The sequence below is a fragment of the Carassius auratus genome, chromosome 31 (assembly GCF_003368295.1).
Source record: "Carassius auratus strain Wakin chromosome 31, ASM336829v1, whole genome shotgun sequence".
Taxonomy (NCBI): domain Eukaryota; kingdom Metazoa; phylum Chordata; class Actinopteri; order Cypriniformes; family Cyprinidae; genus Carassius; species Carassius auratus.
Window position 1 is genome coordinate 1,040,084 of NC_039273.1, and position 21,684 is coordinate 1,061,767.

At 36.1% G+C, this 21,684-nt stretch overlaps 2 protein-coding genes and 1 pseudogene across 2 annotated transcripts; all 3 read left to right on the top strand.

Moving 5' to 3' along the window:
- Window positions 1–2,831: 2,831 nt before the first annotated feature.
- Window positions 2,832–21,684, top strand: part of LOC113050138 (ankyrin repeat and SAM domain-containing protein 1A-like) — a 28,823-nt pseudogene continuing 9,970 nt past the window's right edge.
- Window positions 6,587–8,720, top strand: LOC113050140 (zinc finger BED domain-containing protein DAYSLEEPER-like). Its single transcript, XM_026212843.1, has 4 exons — window positions 6,587–6,900; window positions 7,281–8,243; window positions 8,346–8,537; window positions 8,663–8,720. The coding sequence occupies exons 1-2, from the start codon at window positions 6,663–6,665 to the stop codon at window positions 7,835–7,837; spliced, it is 795 nt and encodes a 264-aa protein (XP_026068628.1). The 5' UTR covers window positions 6,587–6,662; the 3' UTR covers window positions 7,838–8,243; window positions 8,346–8,537; window positions 8,663–8,720.
- LOC113050139 (uncharacterized) lies at window positions 9,532–12,252 on the top strand. The gene is made up of 2 exons (XM_026212842.1): window positions 9,532–9,754; window positions 10,378–12,252. The coding sequence occupies exon 2, from the start codon at window positions 10,525–10,527 to the stop codon at window positions 12,145–12,147; it is 1,623 nt and encodes a 540-aa protein (XP_026068627.1). The 5' UTR covers window positions 9,532–9,754; window positions 10,378–10,524; the 3' UTR covers window positions 12,148–12,252.

Below are 21,684 nucleotides of genomic sequence, written 5' to 3' on the forward strand. Positions count from 1 at the left end.
ATTAATAACTTACCCTCATGTTGTTCCGAGCCCGTAAGACCTTCGTTTATCTTTGGAACACAGTTTAAGATATCTTAGATTTAGTCCGAGAGCTGTCAGTCCCTCCGTTGAAGCTGTATGAACGGTATACTGTCCATGTCCAGAAAGGTAAGAAAAACATCATGAAAGTAGTCCATGTGACATCAGAGGGTCAGTTAGAATTATTTGAAGCATCGAAAATACATTTTGGTCCAAAAATGCCAAAAACTACGACTTTATTCAGCATTGTCTTCTCTTCCGTGTCTGTTGTGAGGGAGAGTTCAAAACAAAGCAGTTTGTGATGTCCGGTTCGCAAACGAATCATTCGATGTAACTGCGTCTGACAGAAACGGTTCTTGACTCGAGAACGAGTCAGTCTGTTGTTGGTTATCTGGCTCGGCTCGGTGTTCATCTTCAGTTCTCTCTTCACAGCAGTTCAGTCAGTGTACTGTGTTAGTACACGAATTACTCCGGGATATTGATTTGTTTGTACTCAGAGGGAGTGTCAGCCCCATTAAAAAAAGTTAACAGCTTAAGTCATTTGTGGATTAATGCGTATTGGAGACGTGAACCGTTTAAAACGATTCAGTTCGATTTGGTGAACTGGGTTAAAAAGATCCGGTTACATCGAATGATTCGTTCGCGAACCGGATATCCAGACTGCTTTGTTTTGAACTCTCCCTCACAACAGACACGGAAGAGAAGACAATGCTGAATAAAGTCGTAGTTTTTGGCATTTTTGGACCAAAATGTATTTTCGATGCTTCAAATAATTCTAACTGACCCTCTGATGTCACATGGACTACTTTGATGATGTTTTTTCTTACCTTTCTGGTCATGGACAGTATACCGTTCATACAGCTTCAATGGAGGGACTGAGAGCTCTCGCACTTTATCACTTTATGTGTATAATGTGCGTTGGATTTAGCTGCATTTTGTAACACAGTGCTGTTATTTCAGATCAAAGTGTCTCAGAGGATGATACTACTTGCATCATATACAACGAGAAACCAGCCACACCAACCTGCGTGAGGGTCTCAGTAACCTGATTAGCCAGCCTGTCAGTAATAATAAGGCCAGGTCTTGGATCTAGGACCCATCTCTGCGTCAGCTTGGGTGAGATGACAAGAGAGACGGGGAGAGCTAGCCACAACCGGAGACAAAGGAGCGAGTAACTTAAGATAAAGCAAAAATTGTGTTTCAAATGTTTGTACTTGCATGTGTGTTTTTCACTTTAGGGATGGTGATGTGGGCCGAGCAGATATTATTCTGTAGCACTTATAATGTAATATACCTTTGAACAAAAACATGTGATGTAAGTGTACTTTTAATGGTGTAAATTTAAATAAGGAAAAATGGTTCCAAATAGTATCAGAACACTTCTTAGTGTTAAATGAAACTGTATTTTGTAGATTTCATATAGAAAATAAATTTTAGAGCAGGAATAAAGACCTAAAACCATTAATGTTGTAAATTAAATTGTAATAATTTAAATCAATTTTAAGTTAATTTTCATTATTGAAATAATTTTATTTTTCTTATTTTATTTTATTCTGTTCTGTTTGTAATTATTTAGTAACGCATAAAGACCTTAAAACCTAACACAAATAACTTTTTTCCGCATACTGTTGTAAATTGAATTTTTTTATTATTATTTAAATGATAATTTAATTACATTTCAAGTTTATTTTTATTATTTAAATTGCATGAGAATTTTCTTATTTCAGTTGTTATTTTATTAAAAAATGTAATTATTATTAAGACCATAAACCCTAAGGCTAAGAAATATTTCAAGATATTGTTCTAAATGTAACTTTAATAATCGAATAATGAAATAAATGTAATAAACGTATTTATTTAAATAAAAATTTTATAATTTTATGAAATTTACATTTAAAATGTATTTTATTATTTGAATTACATTATTACATTTTTATTATATTATTTTATATAGAAAAGAGTAAAGACCTTAAACCCTGACACAAAGAACAATTTCAACATATTGATCTACACTGAACTTAATTAATCTTAAAGGGGTCATATGATGCCGTTTGCATTTTTCCTTTCTCTTTGGAGTGCTACAAGCTTTTGTAGATATTCTTTATCAAAGTAAAGACTCTGCCACGCCCCCTAAAACAGCTCATTCAAACACGCCCCCACATGTCTACGTCACTTTGGGTGTAAAACAGCCCAAATGTTCACACAAAGAAAGAAGATTGAGTTTCAGTAACCGCAGTTTGTGTTGAAGCAGTCATGTCAGGCAGATGCTGTGTGTTTCTAGGTGAAAGCAAAAGCACTTTAAAAAAAGCACTTGGTCTTCTAAAAGTAGATGCATTTAGGAATCTTTAAGATTACTTACAACAGAACAGCAACGCCTTTTATGGATGACCGTTTCATGAACCTAGGAGAGGAGGTCATTCTGACTTTGCTACGACAATCTGGCGCTTCTGAATCAGATACTGTAAGTATGTTTTGTTATTAGTTTAATTATTTGCTATTGACTTTAAATGTGGAATTTTGCACGTTGTGTGTGTATGTGTGAGACATAGAGAGCGAGAGAGAGAGAGGTGTCACACAGTGGAGTCAGCTGTCTTAACCGTCCATGGCTTGTGTACTGCAAACACATACGAGCTTCATCAAAGCATGCCAACATATTCTTTTACACCAAATAAACAAAATAATGATCTTTTAAATAGCATCATATGACCCCTTTAATAATTATTTCATTATTTGTTTGACAGCCAGGCAAGGAGGGAGAGAGGGAGAGGAAGGAAAGAGTTTAAAAAAAAAAAAAAACATAAGAGTTTCTTGGCAAGGGGAGGGCAAAGGAACACAAACTGTGGGTGGACCCCTGTGACAATGTCAGGCACCTAAACCCTCCCTGGTCGAAAAACACTAGTACCATGAATGCTTACAGTGGTTAGTACTGCTGTAGATCCAGGAGACTGCTAGTTTAAGTTTAATTCCATCAATAATACAGGCTTACGATGAATAATACCAGGTGGACAAGGACTAGTAGTCTGTTTATTGTAGGTAAAGAGGACTTGTGTCCAGACCCCTGCTTTGCTGTTCCAGACAGAAAAACCCACAACGCCAAGAAAGGAATGTCTAATCCCACACCAGACACTTGGACATGTCCCGACCAGTTTGAGAGAGATGGGTCGTCTGAACCGTCACCCCAGACTTTGAGGAAGCCACCTGGGCATCTCAAGTTGGCACGCAGCCTTTCTAAATTAGAATGCGACCTGCTGGCTTCCCCTCATTGTGAGGACGACGGGCCTCTTGATGGCCGGAGCGTACCCCTGTCCAACTGCGCTGCTGAGAGGAAGGAAATGGACCAGATGCCATCCTTTGCCTCTGAATGGGACGAGGTAAGAGCTGATGGACTAACAGCAGAAGAGGTAGAGCATGAGACTTCCTCCCACCAGAGCAGATATGTTACTAGTTTTGAATTCATTCTGTAAGTTACTTTTAACATTACACTACCGTTTAAAATTTTGGGTCAGTATCATTTTGTTTTTTTGAAAGAAATTCAAAAAGATGTGTTGATTGATCAAAAGTGACAGTAAAGACATTTATATCAAAAAAGATTACAAAAAAAACCTTGCTTTTATTTTAAACTTTCTATTCAAAGAAACTTTTTTTTTTTTTAATTGTTGCCGTTTCAACAAAAATATGAAGCAGCACAACTGTTTTCAACATTTATACTAATAATAAACGTTTGTTTAACAATATAAAAACTTCACAATCGCGGCAAGAAGGAGGCGGGAACTGGCGGACATTTAAATGAAACTTTAATAACCAAATAAACACAAAACAGCGCAACAGCCCCTCACGGATGACTGCCGCACACAAACAAAAACCAACCACAAAATAAAGCAAAGGCCTGTTCCTCTCTCGTCCTTCACTGTCATCGCTCCTCTTTTGTATCCTTCCGATCTCCTCCATGGGGCTAGAGACGCAGTGGCGCAGGTGTTGCTCATCTCCAATCACTCCACCGGCCTCGCTCCGTTCCCACGGCTCTCGGCCCCGCCCCACTCATCACAGTTTGTGTGCTAGATTATGTCAGCCTTGTCCAAATTATTAAAAATCAAAATCAAATACAGCTTAAAAAGCCAAGAATAGTGATAGAATTTTGGAAAAGATAATATAATTTCAAACCTCGCAATTTACTATTGCATAGTCTTGTAACAATTTCATGGAATTAGTCTGTTATAACATTGATACTGGTAACCTACATTACTTGGGGAAGTGGGGAAGTCATGGCCTAGTGGTTAGAGAGTTTAACTCCTAACCCTAAGGTTGTGTGTTTGAATCTCAAGACTGCAATACCATGACTGAGGTGCCCTTGAGCAAGACACCGAACCACTGACTGCTCTCTTGGCGCTGCAGCATAAATGGCTGCCCACTGCTCTGGGTGTGTGTTCACTGCTGTGTGTGTGTGCACTTTGGATGGGTTAAATGCAGAGCACCAATTCTGAGTATGTCCTGTCACTTTCATTACTTTTATTTTTATATTTTATATTTTTTTCAGACAAATGCATTTTCCTCCTTCCTTGTAACATTGGCAAAAAGGCCTAAAAAGTCATGTTAACCAAATATGATTTGGTTAATTAAAATAAAGCTGAAATGAAATTAAATAAATATTTAAAAAAAATGTTAAAAAGACAAAAAATAAAAAAAGAATTACAAGTGTTCCTTGGAATCTAACATAATAAAATTACTAGAAATAAAATTAAACATAAATTCAATTATATATATATATATATATATATATATATATATATATATATATATATATATATATATATATATATAAGCACATAAAATATTAGTCAAATTATAATATTAATAAAAATGTAACTAGAATTAAAAGGAAAATGCTAACTTAAAATATTAATAAAACTACAAAAGTATGTAAATAATACTAAACACTGGTTCAGAACAAAACATGAGTAAAGGTTGACAGAATTTACATTTTTGGTTGAAAACCAAACCATCTTAAAGAGAGTGAGCCGAATAACAGTAACTGCCATGCTATTTTGCACGAAAAGTAACTTATTGTTTCATTTTTAGAACTTTTATTATGGGCAGTGCAACAATGTAATGTGTTACTTCTAAAAGTAACATTCTTCAGCACTGGTTGTGGGTGGGAAAGAAACTCTAGCAGTGTGTAAGGTTGAGGAGCAAGGGAGGGAGTCTTGACAGTATCAGTGCCAGTGGCTGAATGCTGAACGCTTGGCTGGGCCCATCAGTCCTTCTGCTGCTCTATGCTGGCCACAGTACACAGGGCTAATTGGGCCTTAACTGTCACTCCACATCTTCTCAGGAAGCTTCCCAGGGGTCGGCCCACGCCGCACACACAACTGCTCCCTCCCCTCGCGTCAGACCTTTAGTCATCATCACCACCCCAACCAGTGCAGCACTGCCTTCACACCTTGTGCTAATCACAGTGACAAACACGCATGCTGATTAAATCACTGATCACCGTTATTGGGGCCATTAGCTGATACTACTGTAACAATATCTCAACTAAACAAATGTATCAGTTTTTTCAGTAAATATGAAAAAGCCTTAAGCCACCCAAACTTGGACATTACTTTGATTTTTAATTTTTTAAACCCTGTATTGCACTGCTTTGAGTGGCTTAAATAAAACAGCAGTTGATTGCTAAGGTTTTTATGGGTTAATGAAATGAAGTCCAAGACTGAGTGACAGAGGTATGGGATGGAGTGTCCTTTGCTAGTTATCAAGGGAACTCCAGCTGGTGATCGTCACACAAGCAATCATAGATTATAAACCTAAAAAAAAATACTATATACTCACTAAATATAGTATTGCTAAAGTATTTTTTTAGGTTTATAATCCATGATTGCTTGTGTGACGATCACCAGCTGGAGTTCCCTTGATAACTAGCAAAGGACACTCCATCCCATACCTCTGTCACTCTGTCTTGGACTTCATTTCTAGGGATGGCTGACGCGAAACTAACGTTTCGACACAGTGTCGAGATCCCGAAGCGTAGATGTTTCGAAACACTGCTCCGAACTGTGATTCAAAACACCCATGTCACGTGACTATGGCTAAACGAAGCTTCTGTGCGTTTCATAAGTGTCTCGACCGACAGGTGGCACGCTTGCCGAGTCTGCGTTTGATTGACAGGGGCGGGAACAAACCACACAATCGCACATCTGTCTCAACTGCCACAAAGTTTAAAAGAGGAGTTAATGCACCTTCACCTCGTGGGTTTTTGTGAGAGGAGAAAGATTTTGAGATAGCGTTTACGATTTATTGACATTTATAGTGCGATTTAGTTAGTTATATTTAGGTTACATTTAAGTTAAATATATTTACTGATAAACTAAAGACAGTGACAGATAGTTAGGATAGCTATAGTGACACATTTATATAGGCTAAGTTAGATATTGACAGATAGCACAGTAGTTAGAGATATAGAATTTAGATAGATTCATATATATATAGATAGATAGATTCATAGATATATAAATTTATATATAGATTCATATATTAATATATATATATAGAGAGAGAGAGAGAGAGATTCATATATATATATATACTTTCATAAATATATAGATTCATAGATAGATAGATATATATAGACATTAATAGAATAGATAGAAATGGAGGCTCCACAGAAGAGATGCCGTAAATCTGTGGTGTGGGAGCATTTCCATTTGGAAACCCCAAATAAAGTGAGATGTATGTATTGTGATAGGCAGCTAGCCTACTTCAACAATACATCATCCATGATGCGCCATTTGAGGAGCACTCATCCTGCCATTTTGCAGTGTGCAGAGGATGGTAACATTCCCCCTGTACCTAGGCCTGCTACTGACACTGCTGGGCCATCTAAACAAGGTATACATTGTTTGATATAATATGTATTTCATGTAACACTGTTTAGAAAGTCCATAGTTTTAAATAGACTTAGGCTTGTGTCCACCAGCCTTACAACGTAACGTCAATCTTTTCCAAAACTCCCAATCATGTTGAAAACAGCTTCACTCTGAATATGTAAATGTAACATCTCACAAACTTAGTCACTGTATTACATAGATATTTTTATAGGCTTGAAGACAACATTTTGGTTTTCCTAATTGTTGTAATTTTATATTGTATTTGATCTGTCTTTGCACACTGAGCATAAACTTTTCCAAACTTGAAAAAGCTTTTATTTTTTTTGAAATTTAGTTTTGTGAAAGTACTTTTAATCTTTTATCTTTATTTTCTTTTAAAAGGCAGACAGAGGGAATTGGATGAGGCTCTTGTAGACATGGTGGTAAAGGATTTGCAGCCCTTCACTATCGTGGAGGATGAGGGTTTCATGGCTTTTGTGAACAAACTTGATCCAAGCTATGTCCTCCCATCCCGGAAGGCACTTAAAACGATGGTAACCGAAAGGTACAACATTTCTAAGGAGAAGACAATGGAGGACCTAAAAAAGGCAGATTTTGTTAGCCTTACAGCTGACATGTGGTCCTCCATTAATATGGACGGATACCTTGGTGTTACTTGCCACTACATAACACCAGAGGCAAAGCTGGCAACTGTTGTACTGGGTGTAAGGAGGTTTTACCAAACACACACAGCCCAGCATCTCATGGAGGCTAAAGCTTTGCTAATGGCTGAGTGGGGAATAACCACCAAAGTTCAGTGTATGGTGACTGATAATGCATCCAACATGATCTTTAGTGCCCAGCTACTGAACCTTCGGCATGTCCCATGTTTTGCCCACAATTTAAATTTAATTGTAAAAAAGGCCCTAGATCAAACCCCACTCATCAATGAAATATGACAGAAAGCCAGAAAGATAGTGGGGTTATTTAGATCCAGCTGCAAAGCAAAGGACAAGCTTGTGGAGATGCAGGGCTTGATGGGCAGACCAGCTCTGAAACTGATGCAGGAGGTGGACACAAGATGGAACAGCACTTACGACATGTTGCAGCGCTTGTATGAGCAACGAGAGTCAGTGGGTGCAGCGCTATCAAATTTAAACAGTGATACTGCTCCGCTGACAAGTTTTGAGTATAACATTATACAAGAATCATTGTCACTACTGCAGCCTTTCAAACTCGCAACGACAGAGTTGTCAGAGGAACAGAGAGTGTCTGCTTCAAAGCTCATACCACTTTACAGGATGTTGCAGCACAAGCTATCGCAGAAAAAAGGCCAATCAGCACAGGAATCAACTGCACAATTAGGTAGGCCACAATGACCATACTACTGTATGTAATGTATTGGCCACAACTGTCATATTATTTTTTATCAATATAACCAATATGGTTTGCTTGTGTTTTGAACAGGCACACACCTGCAAGAAGGTCTGCACTCAAGATGTGGTGGGTACGAGTCATTCAGAGCCTTGGCTCTGGCTACACTGCTGGACCCAAGGTTCAAAAATGTGGGTTTTGGAAATCCTGCCAAAGCCCAGGAGGCTGAAAAGCAGATCACACTGGAGTGTGCTTCGCTGATGCGTTCAAACACAGCAACTCCTGGTAAGCAGTTTCACTCTTCATCTGACATTATGGAGTTATGTCATCTGAATAATTATGTGACTTATACTTCATATATGCTGTCAGTTTAGACTTAGTAACTAATTGTTGTTTTTACTTTCATTCAGAGCCACAGTCAACATCAGGCCCATCATCATCATCATCATCATCAACAACAACATCAACAACAGAAACCCAGGACAGTTTATGGGAACTTTTTGATAGTCGTATCCATGAAACCCAGGCGATACACAGTGCCACAGCAGATGCCACAGTAGAAGTTAAAAAGTACCTAAAAGATGCATTTTTGCCAAGAACCCATGATCCACTAAGTTACTGGAAAGAGAGAGCTGTGATTTTTCCTCATTTGTATGTCCTTGCTAAAAAATATCTATGCATGCCAGCAACAAGTGTCCCTTGTGAGAGGATTTTTTCTAAGGCTGGAGAAATTATCAGTAAAAAAAGAAGTAGGCTAAGCCCTTCCACAGCAGAGCAATTAATATTTTTGAATAAAAATCTTAAAAAAAAATAAAAAATTAGACCATTGTGGATTTATTTGTTTTATTCATTTTTCATGACCAAAATAACCTAGTTATTATTATGATATAGGATTATATAGAATATTATTATAGGATTTTAAAATATCACCACATTAACGAAAACAAAATATTTTTATTTATTTTTAAATGGCTTGTTGTCAAAGTTGTTTCAGATAACATGGGCAATTGGCCACTAGGTGTCACCGTGGAGACGGGTGTCGGTAAAGTTTCGAAGCCTCGAAACAAATACGGCACTTTGCTTCAACTGTTTCAGTGTTTCATGAAGCCTCGCTCTGCCCACCACTATTCATTTCCCATAATACTCTGCCCGGATTTATCAGTATTTATTGTTTGCACCTGTGTCTCGTTAATCTGCTCACCCTATATAAGCTTGGTTCATTTTTGTCGCTGACTGTGGAAATAATAGTATTCCAGCTATAATTAATAATGAGGAAGTAATTGTGTCTGATAGCAGGAAGGCAGAGATACTAGCACAAACATTTGTGGAAGTGCATAGTAATAAAAATATATCAAATGACATGATGAAGATAAGGGAACAGAGTGTGAGGAAGAATCCTCATATATTGGAAGTTAAGGAGTCAACTGGAGATTCATTGGACTATGATTTAACTTTGTATGAGTTAAAGAGAGCAATTGCTGGGACAAAACAAACGTCTCCAGGTAGGGATGAGATATGCTATGAAATGATTAAGCATTTATCAGATCCTTCATTAAATGTCATTTTAAATCTTTATAATAAGGTATGGATTTCAGGAAAGCTTCCAATGGAATGGAAACATGGAGTTATTATCCCAGTAGCAAAACCAGGAAAAGATCTTACGCAACCTATTAATTATAGGCCTATAGCTCTAACCTCAAATATTTGTAAGATTATGGAGCGTATGGTAATGAGCAGGCTGGTTTATGTTCTAGAGAGGAGGGAAATATTATCCCCTTTCCAAAGTGGCTTCAGAAAAGGGAGAAACACTATGGATTCTGTGCTGTGTTTGGAAGCTGACATAAGAAAGGCTCAGATTAATAAAGAAGTTTTGGTAGGTGTCTTTCTGGATGTTGAAAAGGCATATGATATGTTGTGGAGGGAGGGACTTTTAATTAAGCTGGATATGATTGGAATAAAAGGAAAAATGTATAATTGGGTTATGAACTTTCTGTTAAATAGAACTATTCAAGTAAGAGTGGGATGTGAGTATTCTCAGATTTATTCAATCGACAATGGAACTCCTCAAGGGAGTGTCAGCAGTCCTATTTTGTTTAATTTAATGATCAATGACATCTTTTCTCAGATAGAACCTGGGATAGGGAAATCCTTATATGCTGATGATGCTGCAATATGGAAAAGAGGTAGGAATGTTAAGTTTGTACAGGAAAAGGTTCAAAATGCTGTCAACTTGATAGAAAACTGGGCTAATAAATGGGGCTTTAGGATATCTATGGCAAAAACACAAGTAATTTGTTTTTCAAAAAAGAAGAAGAATCCTATTATAAATATTAAAATGTATAGAGAAACATTGGAGCAGACACTAGTTGTAAGGTTTTTAGGAGTATGGATGGACTCAAAATTAAATTTCAGAGTACATATACAGAAAATAATAGATAAATGTAAAAAAGTGATAAATATAATGAGATGTCTAGCTGGAGCTGAATGGGGAGCATATCGGAAATCGCTCAAAAATATTTATGTGGCACTAATTGGAGCAACTATAGATTATGGTAGCATGGTGTATAGTTCTGCCTCAAAAACCCAACTTGATAAGATTGAGAAAATTCAAAATCAAGCGTTAAGGATATGTTGTGGAGCAATGAGATCATCACCAGTTTCATCACTTAATGTTGAGACGGGAGTAATGCCACTAGGAATGAGAAGGATTAAGTTAAGAATGAGATACTGGGCAAACATAAAAGGTCAATCGGAAAATCATCCAGTTAAGAATGTTTTAAGTGACTGTTGGGAATATAACTATAAAAAATTAACAAGTTTTGGGTGGTTTATTAATGAGGAGGCAAGAGAAATGATTAAGGATGTTAATATTGCCAGCTGTGTGGTTCTGCCAGCAATTCCTCCTTGGTTTTTTCCAATGCCATTTATTGATATCCAGTTACATAAAGACAAACATAATAAGGAGAATGTCCTGGATAGCGTAAAAATACAAGATTATATAGATCATATGTATTTTGGTGCCATCCAGATATATACGGATGGCTCAAAAGATCCGGATTCTGGTATAACATCTGCAGCAGTATTTATACCTCAATTTAAAGTTAACATTTTGAAAAGAACATCAGATCACATTTCAGTATTTACATCAGAATTAATAGCAATTATATTAGCATTACAGTGGGTCGAAGAAGTTCAACCAATCAGTTCAGTTATATGCACAGATTCTCTATCTGCAATTGAAAGTCTAGCAAGTGGTATATCTACAGCTAGACAGGACTTAATTTATGAAATATTGCAAAGTCTTTTTAGAACCAGACAATTGGGAATCATTATTAATTTTCTTTGGATACCGGCTCATATGGGGGTGGCAGGTAATGAGGAGGTGGATAGATTAGTCAAACAGGCCATTAAATTTCAAGAAGTTGATATCAAGATTGCGTTGAGTAAGACTGAGATTAAAAGTATAATAGCTAAGGAAGTTAGAAAGAAATGGCAGAATGAGTGGGACAGTGGAAATAAGGGTCGACATTTATACAACATACAAGGAACAGTTGGTTTTGAAAGAAGAAACATTGGAAATAGGAGGATGGATGTTATAATTTCAAAAATGCGCATAGGCCATTGTCTACTAAATCAAAGTTTGGTCAGGATTGGGAAACACCAGACTGGGTATTGTGAAAAATGTAGTTCGGAAAATATGGAGACAGTAGAACATGTATTATTAAAATGTGAGGCTTATGCAAGAGAAAGATTTAAATTATTTCAAGCATTAAGAGAAATGGAAATGGAAGATTTTTCTATCAAAGCATTATTAGGTAATGGCCCAAAGCAACTCAAAATATATGAAGTAGTATTTAATTTCTTAAAAGACACTCATTTAAGTAACAGGATTTAGGTCACTACTACCATAACGTTATCCACACTCCAATCCAGTAGGTGGCGGGAATGCACCATTTAAGTTTGGTTTGCCAACCGCCATTAAACTTGAAAAGAAGAAGAAGAAGAAGTCGCTGACTGTGAAATCTTGCATGTGACACAACTGTGGTTCTATGCCTTTTATGCTGGTTCTTAATATTCTGCTTGTTTTTCTGGATTGCTCTGTTTGCTTCAGCCCTGAATTCTGTCATTGTTTGGACTTATTTAGTTGGACCTCATGACTGTTTTGACAACAATTGTGGATTGTCCCTTTAAAAAACTATTGCACTTTAATCCTCAGCCTTCTTGTCCCTGTGCATTTTTGTGACCTCTTGGATGTTAGGTTTTTAAAATTATTATTATTATTATTATTATTATTATTATTCTTATTAAAATTGTGAATATTTTGCTCTTATTTTTATGTTCAGTTAGAATTTAAGTATTTCTTAAATGGTATTAGTATTTCTGTATAGTTTAAAATGTATCTTTTGAATTTCTAGTGTTAGTATTTTTAGTACTTATTGTACTTCTCTAACGTTTGATTTTCATGGTTTTCTTGTGAAACTTATTTTATTTTGGCCTTATTTCAACTTACTGAGTATTTAAAAGAGATTGTTTAAAAAGCTTCTAAAAACTGTTAGAAATTTTTTTTTTAAAATAATTCTAAAATGAAATTATGTTAGAAGAAAAACTAAGTTTGTTTCTAATTTTTTAGTAAAAAAAAATAAAACCTAAATAGTACTAAAGAAAAAAAGCTTAAGTTAAAATCTAAAAAAAATAGTAAAATCTAATTCAAACTATTAATAAAAACTTAATAGTAAAAATAAATACTAAAACAACACTTTTGCTTTGGGGATCTAACTGGTATCTAAGGGGTTGCTAGGCGGTTGCTTTGTTTTTGTAGGTTGTTGTTAGGGTTTCTAGGTCATTGCTGAACAGACACAAAAAATGCGGTGGCTTGGCACATTAATATTAAATTGAGTTGTGCAGTCACACGAGTGCATATTTCAAGTATTTTACAAATGCTTGAATTGCATGGATCATCCAGTAAGAATTCAGAATCAAAAATATTTTTTGTAATAAAAACACTTACTACTTCTGGTTCTGAGAAGGATTGTATTTTCAGATTTTGGAGCATGGTTTAAACTGTAGACATAAGCAGTTTAATAGAGCTACTGTCAGGGTGGAGTGTCCTGTTCTCAGAACATCCTGTTTCACATTATATATAGATGACATCTATAAGTCTGAGAGAGGGAGGCAGAAAATGAGAGCGGGTGGGTTTGGAGAAATGACTGAAAGGATGAGGTGGTCCTGCTGTTAACACACCGATATAAACCAATTCAGAGCTGAGTGCTAATATACAGCCAGACAGAGCCAACCTGCTGGCACACGCTCACACTGTTCACTTCGCAAAACAGCTGCATCAGCATTTGTGCGTTAGTCACGGTAATGAACGTTCCTCGGACACAACTTCTGAACTGTGTAATCTTTCTGTTGTAAAAAATGTTCTCCTATGCCTGTAACAAGGCAGTTTTCAGTATGGTATCAAGTGATGTGATTGAACTGCAATGTAACTATCATGGCATATGAATGAAAATTATATATTTTTAGTACAGTACCAAGTGCCAAAGTATTAAAGTGGTACAGTATGTTTTTGTGAAAGATTGACAAACTGAAATGCTTGCAAATTTGTATGTAATTATACATTTTACCTTCCTCCATGCACATTTTTAACTTGTCATTGTGCCTATAGCAGCCCATAGCTCAGTGTGTTAATGTTTCAGCACTTCTGCAGAAATCTTGTTTAAAAATAATTTTGTGTTTGAGTGAGCGGTCAAACATGCTTTCCACAGATGGCAGTATAAATCTCTTCATAATTCATATGCAAACGGAAGATGTCAGGGGGAACACATCTTCAGATGGCAAGTGAAAGATGTGCATGGAGGGAAAAGAAGTGGGCGGCAAATGCTTTCACCTGTCAGAGAGCTTCTGAGACTTTACGGCCCGTTCCACACACATGGCTTGCAATTTCACTGAGCTTTTTTGCAAATTAGCTGCAATTGCCATTCTTTTTTTTTTTCTTTTTTTTTTTAAACCAAAATTGATTTGCATTTACATGAATACAAGAATGCAGGTAGGAGTACAAGTACAAGTAAAAATATTAACAATAAAGCTGCCAATTTAACATGCAGGTAATTATAATCAAACTAATGCATTAAAAGCGTTAAAGCATTTGACTCGCACGACTTGGTGCTAGTTGCTAAAGATAAATGATGAAAATAAAAATGTAGATTGAATGCTAACTACCCAGTCACTACCTGACCTCATTTTTTTTTTAAATAAAACAATTTAGTATGCATGAAAGTAAGCATTTGTGTTTTACACTATATTGAAACTCTTTCAGTAATGCAGGAACCCTAATTATTTTATTTTATTTTATTTTTGTTTAGTTTATTTAATTGTTTGATTTGCAGTTATTAATTTAGTTAATGAATAAATATTGTAATAAATTAAGTGGTCTGTAAAATTTAATAATTATAATTATTATCATTAATTTTTTTTGACAACCCTATTTCAAAAAACAGTATCTATCTATCTATCTATCTATCTATCTATCTATCTATCTATCTATCTATCTATCTATCTATCTATCTATCTATCTATCTATCTATCTATCTATTTTTTTACAACAAGGTATTATGTGTATTATGTGTTCCTAAATTTATTAGTTCATAATATTGACTTCATTGTGAAACTTGATCACTCATTTACACATTTACAGATTTGTATCTTCATTCTCCATTCTTAAGAACTGTAAAATGGCAAATGATGTAATTTTCTGAATGAGATCATGTTCCACTGTCACGGTGTCTTTGCTTTATTTGGAGTGGCTCTGTGGTGTCAGCAAGGCATTGGCCATCACTCCAGTCTCTGAAGCCTGTAATCTTGTTACTACTTTGGCACATGGGAGGATGCAGAGCTCTATGAAATCTTTATTACCCCCGACTTCACATTTTCTCAAGCTGTTGGCTTCTACATATTCACTCATTAGGTTGGACATTGTGTGATGTTCCTTATTGCTGTCTCTGCAGAATGAAAATGCTCGCCTTTCATGAACTGTTTTTGGATCTCCATGACTGGAGGCTACGACTGCAATAACTCTCCCGCTACATCTTATGTCTCTGTCTCTCTTCATGTATCTACACTTCAGAGAATTCCTCAAATAATACTTTATTTTTTTTATTTTTTATTTTTTATGTTTTTTTTTTATTTTTTGTCATAAATCTGATATTGGATTATATTTGAATAAAACTAAAAACATTAAAAAAATGCAAATTGAATTATCATTACTTGAAATAAAATATAAAAAAGTATTATAAATCAGCCGAGTTGCTCTTTAATCTAACTACAACTAAATAGATTAAAGGTTAATGAAAAAAAAAATGTATGTATGTATGTGTATATATATATATATATATATATATATATATATATATATATATATATATATATATGAATAAAAAATTATAAAAACAGCAACATTAACTTGAACTTTAACTAAAATTAAAGTGAAAATATAAAATATAAAAATAAAATCTAATTTAAAATATTAATTAAATCATAATAGTATATCAATGTTATTAATGATAATGATTAATAATATTTAATATTATACTTGCTTGAATTTATTATATATGTTATCTAATTAAAAATACCTAGTATGAAATTAAAACAGCATGATTGCTGTACAATATTTCAGATTTGGTATAAAGGAGTTTATACTGATGTATTTTTGTGTCAAGGTAAAAATAGAAAGTAAATTTTACAATATAAAATTTTTCAAAGCAATATGGACATCTGACATGAAACCAACAATATTATTATAAATTCATCTTAATGTCAATTTAAAAGATATTATGAAAGTAAAAAGGGTTTAAGACTGCATTTCCAAATAAAACAATAGTGTATGACTTCATTTCATTTTATTTGAAGGAAGTTGATCAGTTTTACTTTGGAATAGAATGAACTGTACAGAAAAAGACTTGAAATGTAAAAAGAGTTTATGTAATTTTAGTTATTGTTTAAGCCTGGTTTTTAAAAAATGTCCTGCATTTTCTCAGTGTAAACCGTAAAATGTCTTGACTTCTGAACATGTATGAGGAGATGAAGCATGGCATGAGCATGCTCAGGGATTCTGGGAAGTGTACCATATAATGGCGTGATGATGCATTGTGCATTCTATAGTGGATAGACATGAAAAGTGTGCAGAATTAAGTCAGTGCAGTATGTAGGTTACTTGAGATCGGGAAATGCTAGAGGGGATGTAGCACGTGCATCTGACTGCTCAATGAATCTAAGAGCTTGCCAGCATGATGATAACACAAGCACACAGCAGACAAATTTGCTACACTTTAAATATTACATCAAAAACCAGCGTTTATCTATTTCAGGACTCTTCTAAAAGTAAATTTGATTGGAGAGTAATTGTCAAGCTTTTACACGGCTGAAAAGTGCTCTTATAATGTTTGCTTGTGTTTTTTGTATATCGCTCAGGTTTTTTGCTGGTTTTAGCTCTTTAGGAGAAACTCATTCTTCTGCATTTCAGGTCTTCTGCGTTGTTGTCTTGGCAAACAACTGTATGAATTATGAATTAAAATCAGTTCTAAGGACGTCAAATGAAGACTAAACTGTCATGGCAGATTACAGCGAAATTAAATATTTAACTGCATTTTAGAAGCCTTCTTTTCTTGATGTTTTATTGTAGATTGAAAGGATCATGAATCTAATTGCTGGCACCGAGATCTCCAAGGAGCATCAACCTGCATCTGAAGGTAAATATAAGATCTCAACAGAATAACTTTGCAAACTGTGTAAACTTACGGTTAAGGATTTTACAAACTTAACACTTAAAAGCAAAAATAACTGCATGACCATCTTTTTTTTCTGTAGTGCCTAAAAGGTTGTCCATACATTGAACATCAGTATAGTGTCCACCTCAGTTTATTTTCTTATGTTTTTAATTTCATGTTTAGCTTTTATTTTTATATTTACACCTTTGATGTTCAAGTTTTACTAATTTTATGTGTTGTGTGACATATTTAAAAAATTCTGTTAGTTGCCAAGTCTTAATTTATTGTTTTATTTTATTTCAGCTATATTTTTTTTAGTTTTTAAAATTTTAGTTTGACATAATTTAAATGTTTGGTGTTCGAACTAACATTATACCATATAACTCACCTCTAACTATTTGAAATAAATACATTAAATATAATATATAATCTTTTTTTTTTTTTTTTTTTGCAAAAATTTGTATTGCAGAATTTTATGAAATCAAAGCTATATAATCTAACAAAACAATGTTAGTAAAGTAGCTGAGAAAGCAGTTAGAAGCAATGCATTTTTTTGTGTTGCATGTTTTTTTCTTTCCTTAAAGGAAACAAATGTGTTTTATTTGCAAATATAAAATAAATATTAATAGATTTATTATTTAACATTATTTAATTTTAGATTGATTTTATTTGTATTAATATTTTAATATTTTAATATTATTTTATATAAAATATTCCTATACTATTTGATTAGTTCTGATACCATTACTGTACCATGGTGATGCCAAAGTACTTGTTTTTTGTACCGTATCATTTACATGATACTTCAAGGTAGTTAAACAGTTATTATGATAGTATATTATATAGTAACTAAAATGATTAGCTCCTTTTTACAAAATTAAAGTTGCTTAGAAAGACATTGGAATTATTGCATTATTTTGTGTTGCAAATTGTTTTTATTCTTTACTTAAAAAGTCTTTGAAGGAAAATGTATAGAACTTCAGAGGCAATTTAAAGCATTTTCACATTAAAGGCAAAAACATTATAAGATTAATTGTGATTTTAATATATTGACAGCCTGATTATAACCAATCATATTAATATGTCTAAAAAACGAATCCTCTGTGACTGACCACAGAGCTTTGCTTTGGTTGAAGCATCCCTCGGGTCAGAACTATTTAACTAGCGTCTTTAACAACCAGCGGTTTTCTTTTTCAAGCACATGCTCTCACTTTTCACCCCAATTTGGTCTGTGACTGATATTTTTGTACCTGATATTTTGACACCGACACCCTCTGGTACACATTGGGCACCGAGGGCCTACTTTAAAAAGATGAGATCATGATCCATTTACTGTGGCCATCGCAATGATACTCAGTAATTAGGACTTCAAATTCTGTTCTTCTTGAGTGGAGCCCAAGGTAGTTGCTATATACGGCAATAGAGCACTATATTTTAATGGACTTTCCTGGGAGAGATACAATTATTTAGAAATTGAACAGCAGAGGATCACTTCTGAGAGACATTGTCCTTAAAACTCTCACGGGAGTTCAGTTGTTTGATAAAAATGCCAGTGTTTTCTGAAATATGTGATTTTATCACACCCCAATTTCTTACCATATCAACATAGGCCATTTTTAAAGTCTACAGTTTACTGAAAGAATTTGATGTGCTCTTAAGAGGGGGACTGGGATATTGGAGTCAGAGAAGAAGGGGGGAAAAAAATTATTTTTCTATATTTCTGCATTTCTTTTTGTACGAAATATTAATTTATCATATAAATATAATTTATATATATACACATCTTCTTTACAGAGTACTTTCTTATATCATTTACCATGGCATTTACATGTTACTCCAAGGTGCATTGGCATTGTTACTCTGGCATTGCTAAGATTTTTGGCTCCTTTTTGCTAAATTGATGGTGTTTCTCCTCATTTTGCTCATGTTGGATAAAGGTGTCTGCTTGATGAATTAATGTCAGTGTATGTAATGTACATGTAAAAAAAAACCTTGGTACCAAATCCATGAGACACCATGTTGAAATCCATTATGGTTGCGTGGCTAATATTGTTGGCCAAATTCTTAGTTTTCTTCTTGGTTTGCTAGTTGTTTTGGATAAAAATGTCTGCTTAATGAATAAAATGCACTTATATCTCTTTCAGAAGTGAGCAATCCTTTTGAGCCTGCAGATGTTTGGATGCAATTTACATATCAAGCCTGATTCAGTGTCTGTATATGAATTACGCGCTGGCAGTCTGACAGTTTGTATGATTCCCCTGCTCTCAGCTGCATGCAGATAATGCCCTACATGCTTGCATGAAGCAGCACTCATGTGTGACACAGAATTAGACCACATCACGCTACACAATATATCGTCTGCACATGAGACACGAGCGCTACAGTTTGATCACGTCTTGAAAATCTGAATTCTGGAATTTGGACTCGGATGTGTCCAATATGAAGGTGGGCACAGGTGGGATTACGTTAAGTGCAGCATGTGCACGGTGCATTTCGCTGACTTAACGTTTAACGTGCAATCCCAGAACCAGCCCCCTCTCCCCACTGGTACAGTGACACATTCATGAATTTAATTCCTCTGATGATTTACCATGGTTTGTGGCTTGGCTACAATTTAATTTTTCATAGAGAGAGTGCAGAGGCTCTGGAAGCACTTAAGTGCGGAGGGGAGAGGGATGAGGCTGCAGGGTGCGGGGTTAGAGGAACAGGTATGTTTTTTTCCCCCTCATTCTTTCTCCGCTGACTGATCCTGGCACAGTAGTATGTGGTTTGGGTTTGTCTCTTGTTCCTTTTTCTATTGGTGTCCTTTCTGCAACAGCAAGATCAGAGAGCCTGCGTGCAATTTTAATCAGTAGGGGGAGCGGGGAATAGATAGAGGGGCAGAGAGAGAGAGTAAGACAGAGAAAAGGGGGTGGGGGGATTGATCGCCTCAGAGAGAGAGAGTGCGTGTATGTGAGACAGATCGAGAAAGAGAGGCATAAAGACGGGAGGGATGGGGATTTGGGAACGAGCAGAGCGTATATGTCGTGCAGCGGGTCTCAGCATCAGACGGCATATGGCAGCCCTGCAGAGCTCTCGGAAAGGACTCTGTCAATGAGAACTGGGATAAAAAGCAAGTCAAAGAGGAAAGAAAGCCAGAAACAGTGAGGGGACATGATTCGCAGCTAAACTGAATGCATATGAAGATGTCTTTAAGGTGATTACCAGCTGCAACCGATGCGCTACCAACAGCTTTCTAGAGGAGCACTATGTCATTTGGATGTTTTGCTTTGTGAGCGCTGAATGCAGCTGCTGCTGTGACTGATCGTTCCCGGATCAGGGATGCAGCAATCCTTGCCCCCGAGCGCAAGACCCTTAGGAACATCTGTAAGAGGAACGGAGCAAGCAGATCAGGGGGCTGGGCTGCAACAAGAGGGGCCGTGCCATCAACGGGGCTTTCTTATGGGGATATCCATCCATTGTTGGAGCTTACCTTATTTTGGTTGGATCAAGGCTTGGGTGTACCTCGCTTTGAAGGTGTGCTCTGTTCTAGTATGTTAGTCCGACGAGCTGCGTCTAAGCTCGGAGGGACCAGCAGTCTTTGGATTACCGTGACCGGAATGCTGCCTGATCGGGGCCGAAGGACCCTTAGGAACATTTTCTAGAAGAACTGAGCGACTAGTGCAAGGGGGCAGGGCTGCAAATAGAGGGACAGAGCCATCAACGGGGTTTTTTTTATCAGTTGTTCCAACTGGATCAAGGCTTGGTTTTACCTTGTTTCGATGGTGCATTCCATTCTGGAATCTTAGCCTGGCAAGGTGCATCTAAACTCGGAACGTCCAGGAGTTCTTGGATTACCATGACCAGAACCCTACTTGATTACAGACTGCTTGGGGAAGTGGTCAAATCGGCTACTTTCTAATGGTGGGAGGGGATACTCATCAGCAACTCAATGACAGGAAGAGAAAAATGATCTTTCCAAGGACAAGCTGGCATCAAACAAGGCTTCTGGTGGCATTGTGGTGGACTGTTGATCAATGAGTGGGAATGATTGGTTTGAGGATCTATGACTGTTGTAGCAAACGCACAGACATTGGTATTCTTACTCTCCAGCTGTTCTTAGGGCTTTATTAAAAGGTTTTGCTTCCAATTTCAAGGACAAGTCTGTTATATCCAGCCTTGTATTGTAGAGGGGTGTTTATTTCATATGGGCAGAGCAGGGACAAAGCAGGGTGCACTTTCCTGCAACTTCCTAGTAGCTTCTTGTAAATCTCTATATTTTGCTGCAAGCCAAAAGCTCTTGTTGAACTTTTATGAACATCCTGTCTGGGCAAAGTGCTGACATTCCTCTTTGTGATCATTTGAAGCAGATATAGAAAAGCTGTTTAGACGTTGCTTTGTTTGTTTGCCTCTTCTTGAGGAGCAACACCAAATTTCCCCTAATAATTGAGTCCTTTATTTTACACTCTTCTTTAAAGGACTACCTGTCAAGGTCTACCTCCATACCCCATCAGCCTCGGCTCTCATCTCCATTGCACTGAGGGCTTGTGGAGGAATCTCCATTATTAGTTCATTCTGTATATCTGGGGCCCTGCGTCCAGCGGAGGCCCATTGCTCAAGCCTGGACACTGCCTTGCTGTTGCTGCTGCTGCCCTCAGCTCTGTTGGCCAAAGATGATGTGGCAGTGC

Bases quoted from the DNA above. Each gene is read 5' to 3' on its own strand.
- LOC113050139 (XM_026212842.1), top strand. From the start codon at position 10,525: ATGGCAAAAACACAAGTAATTTGTTTTTCAAAAAAGAAGAAGAATCCT.
- LOC113050140 (XM_026212843.1), top strand. From the start codon at position 6,663: ATGGAGGCTCCACAGAAGAGATGCCGTAAATCTGTGGTGTGGGAGCAT. The intron at 6,901-7,280 runs GTATACATTGTT...TTCTTTTAAAAG, and splicing joins TGCTGGGCCATCTAAACAAG to GCAGACAGAGGGAATTGGAT.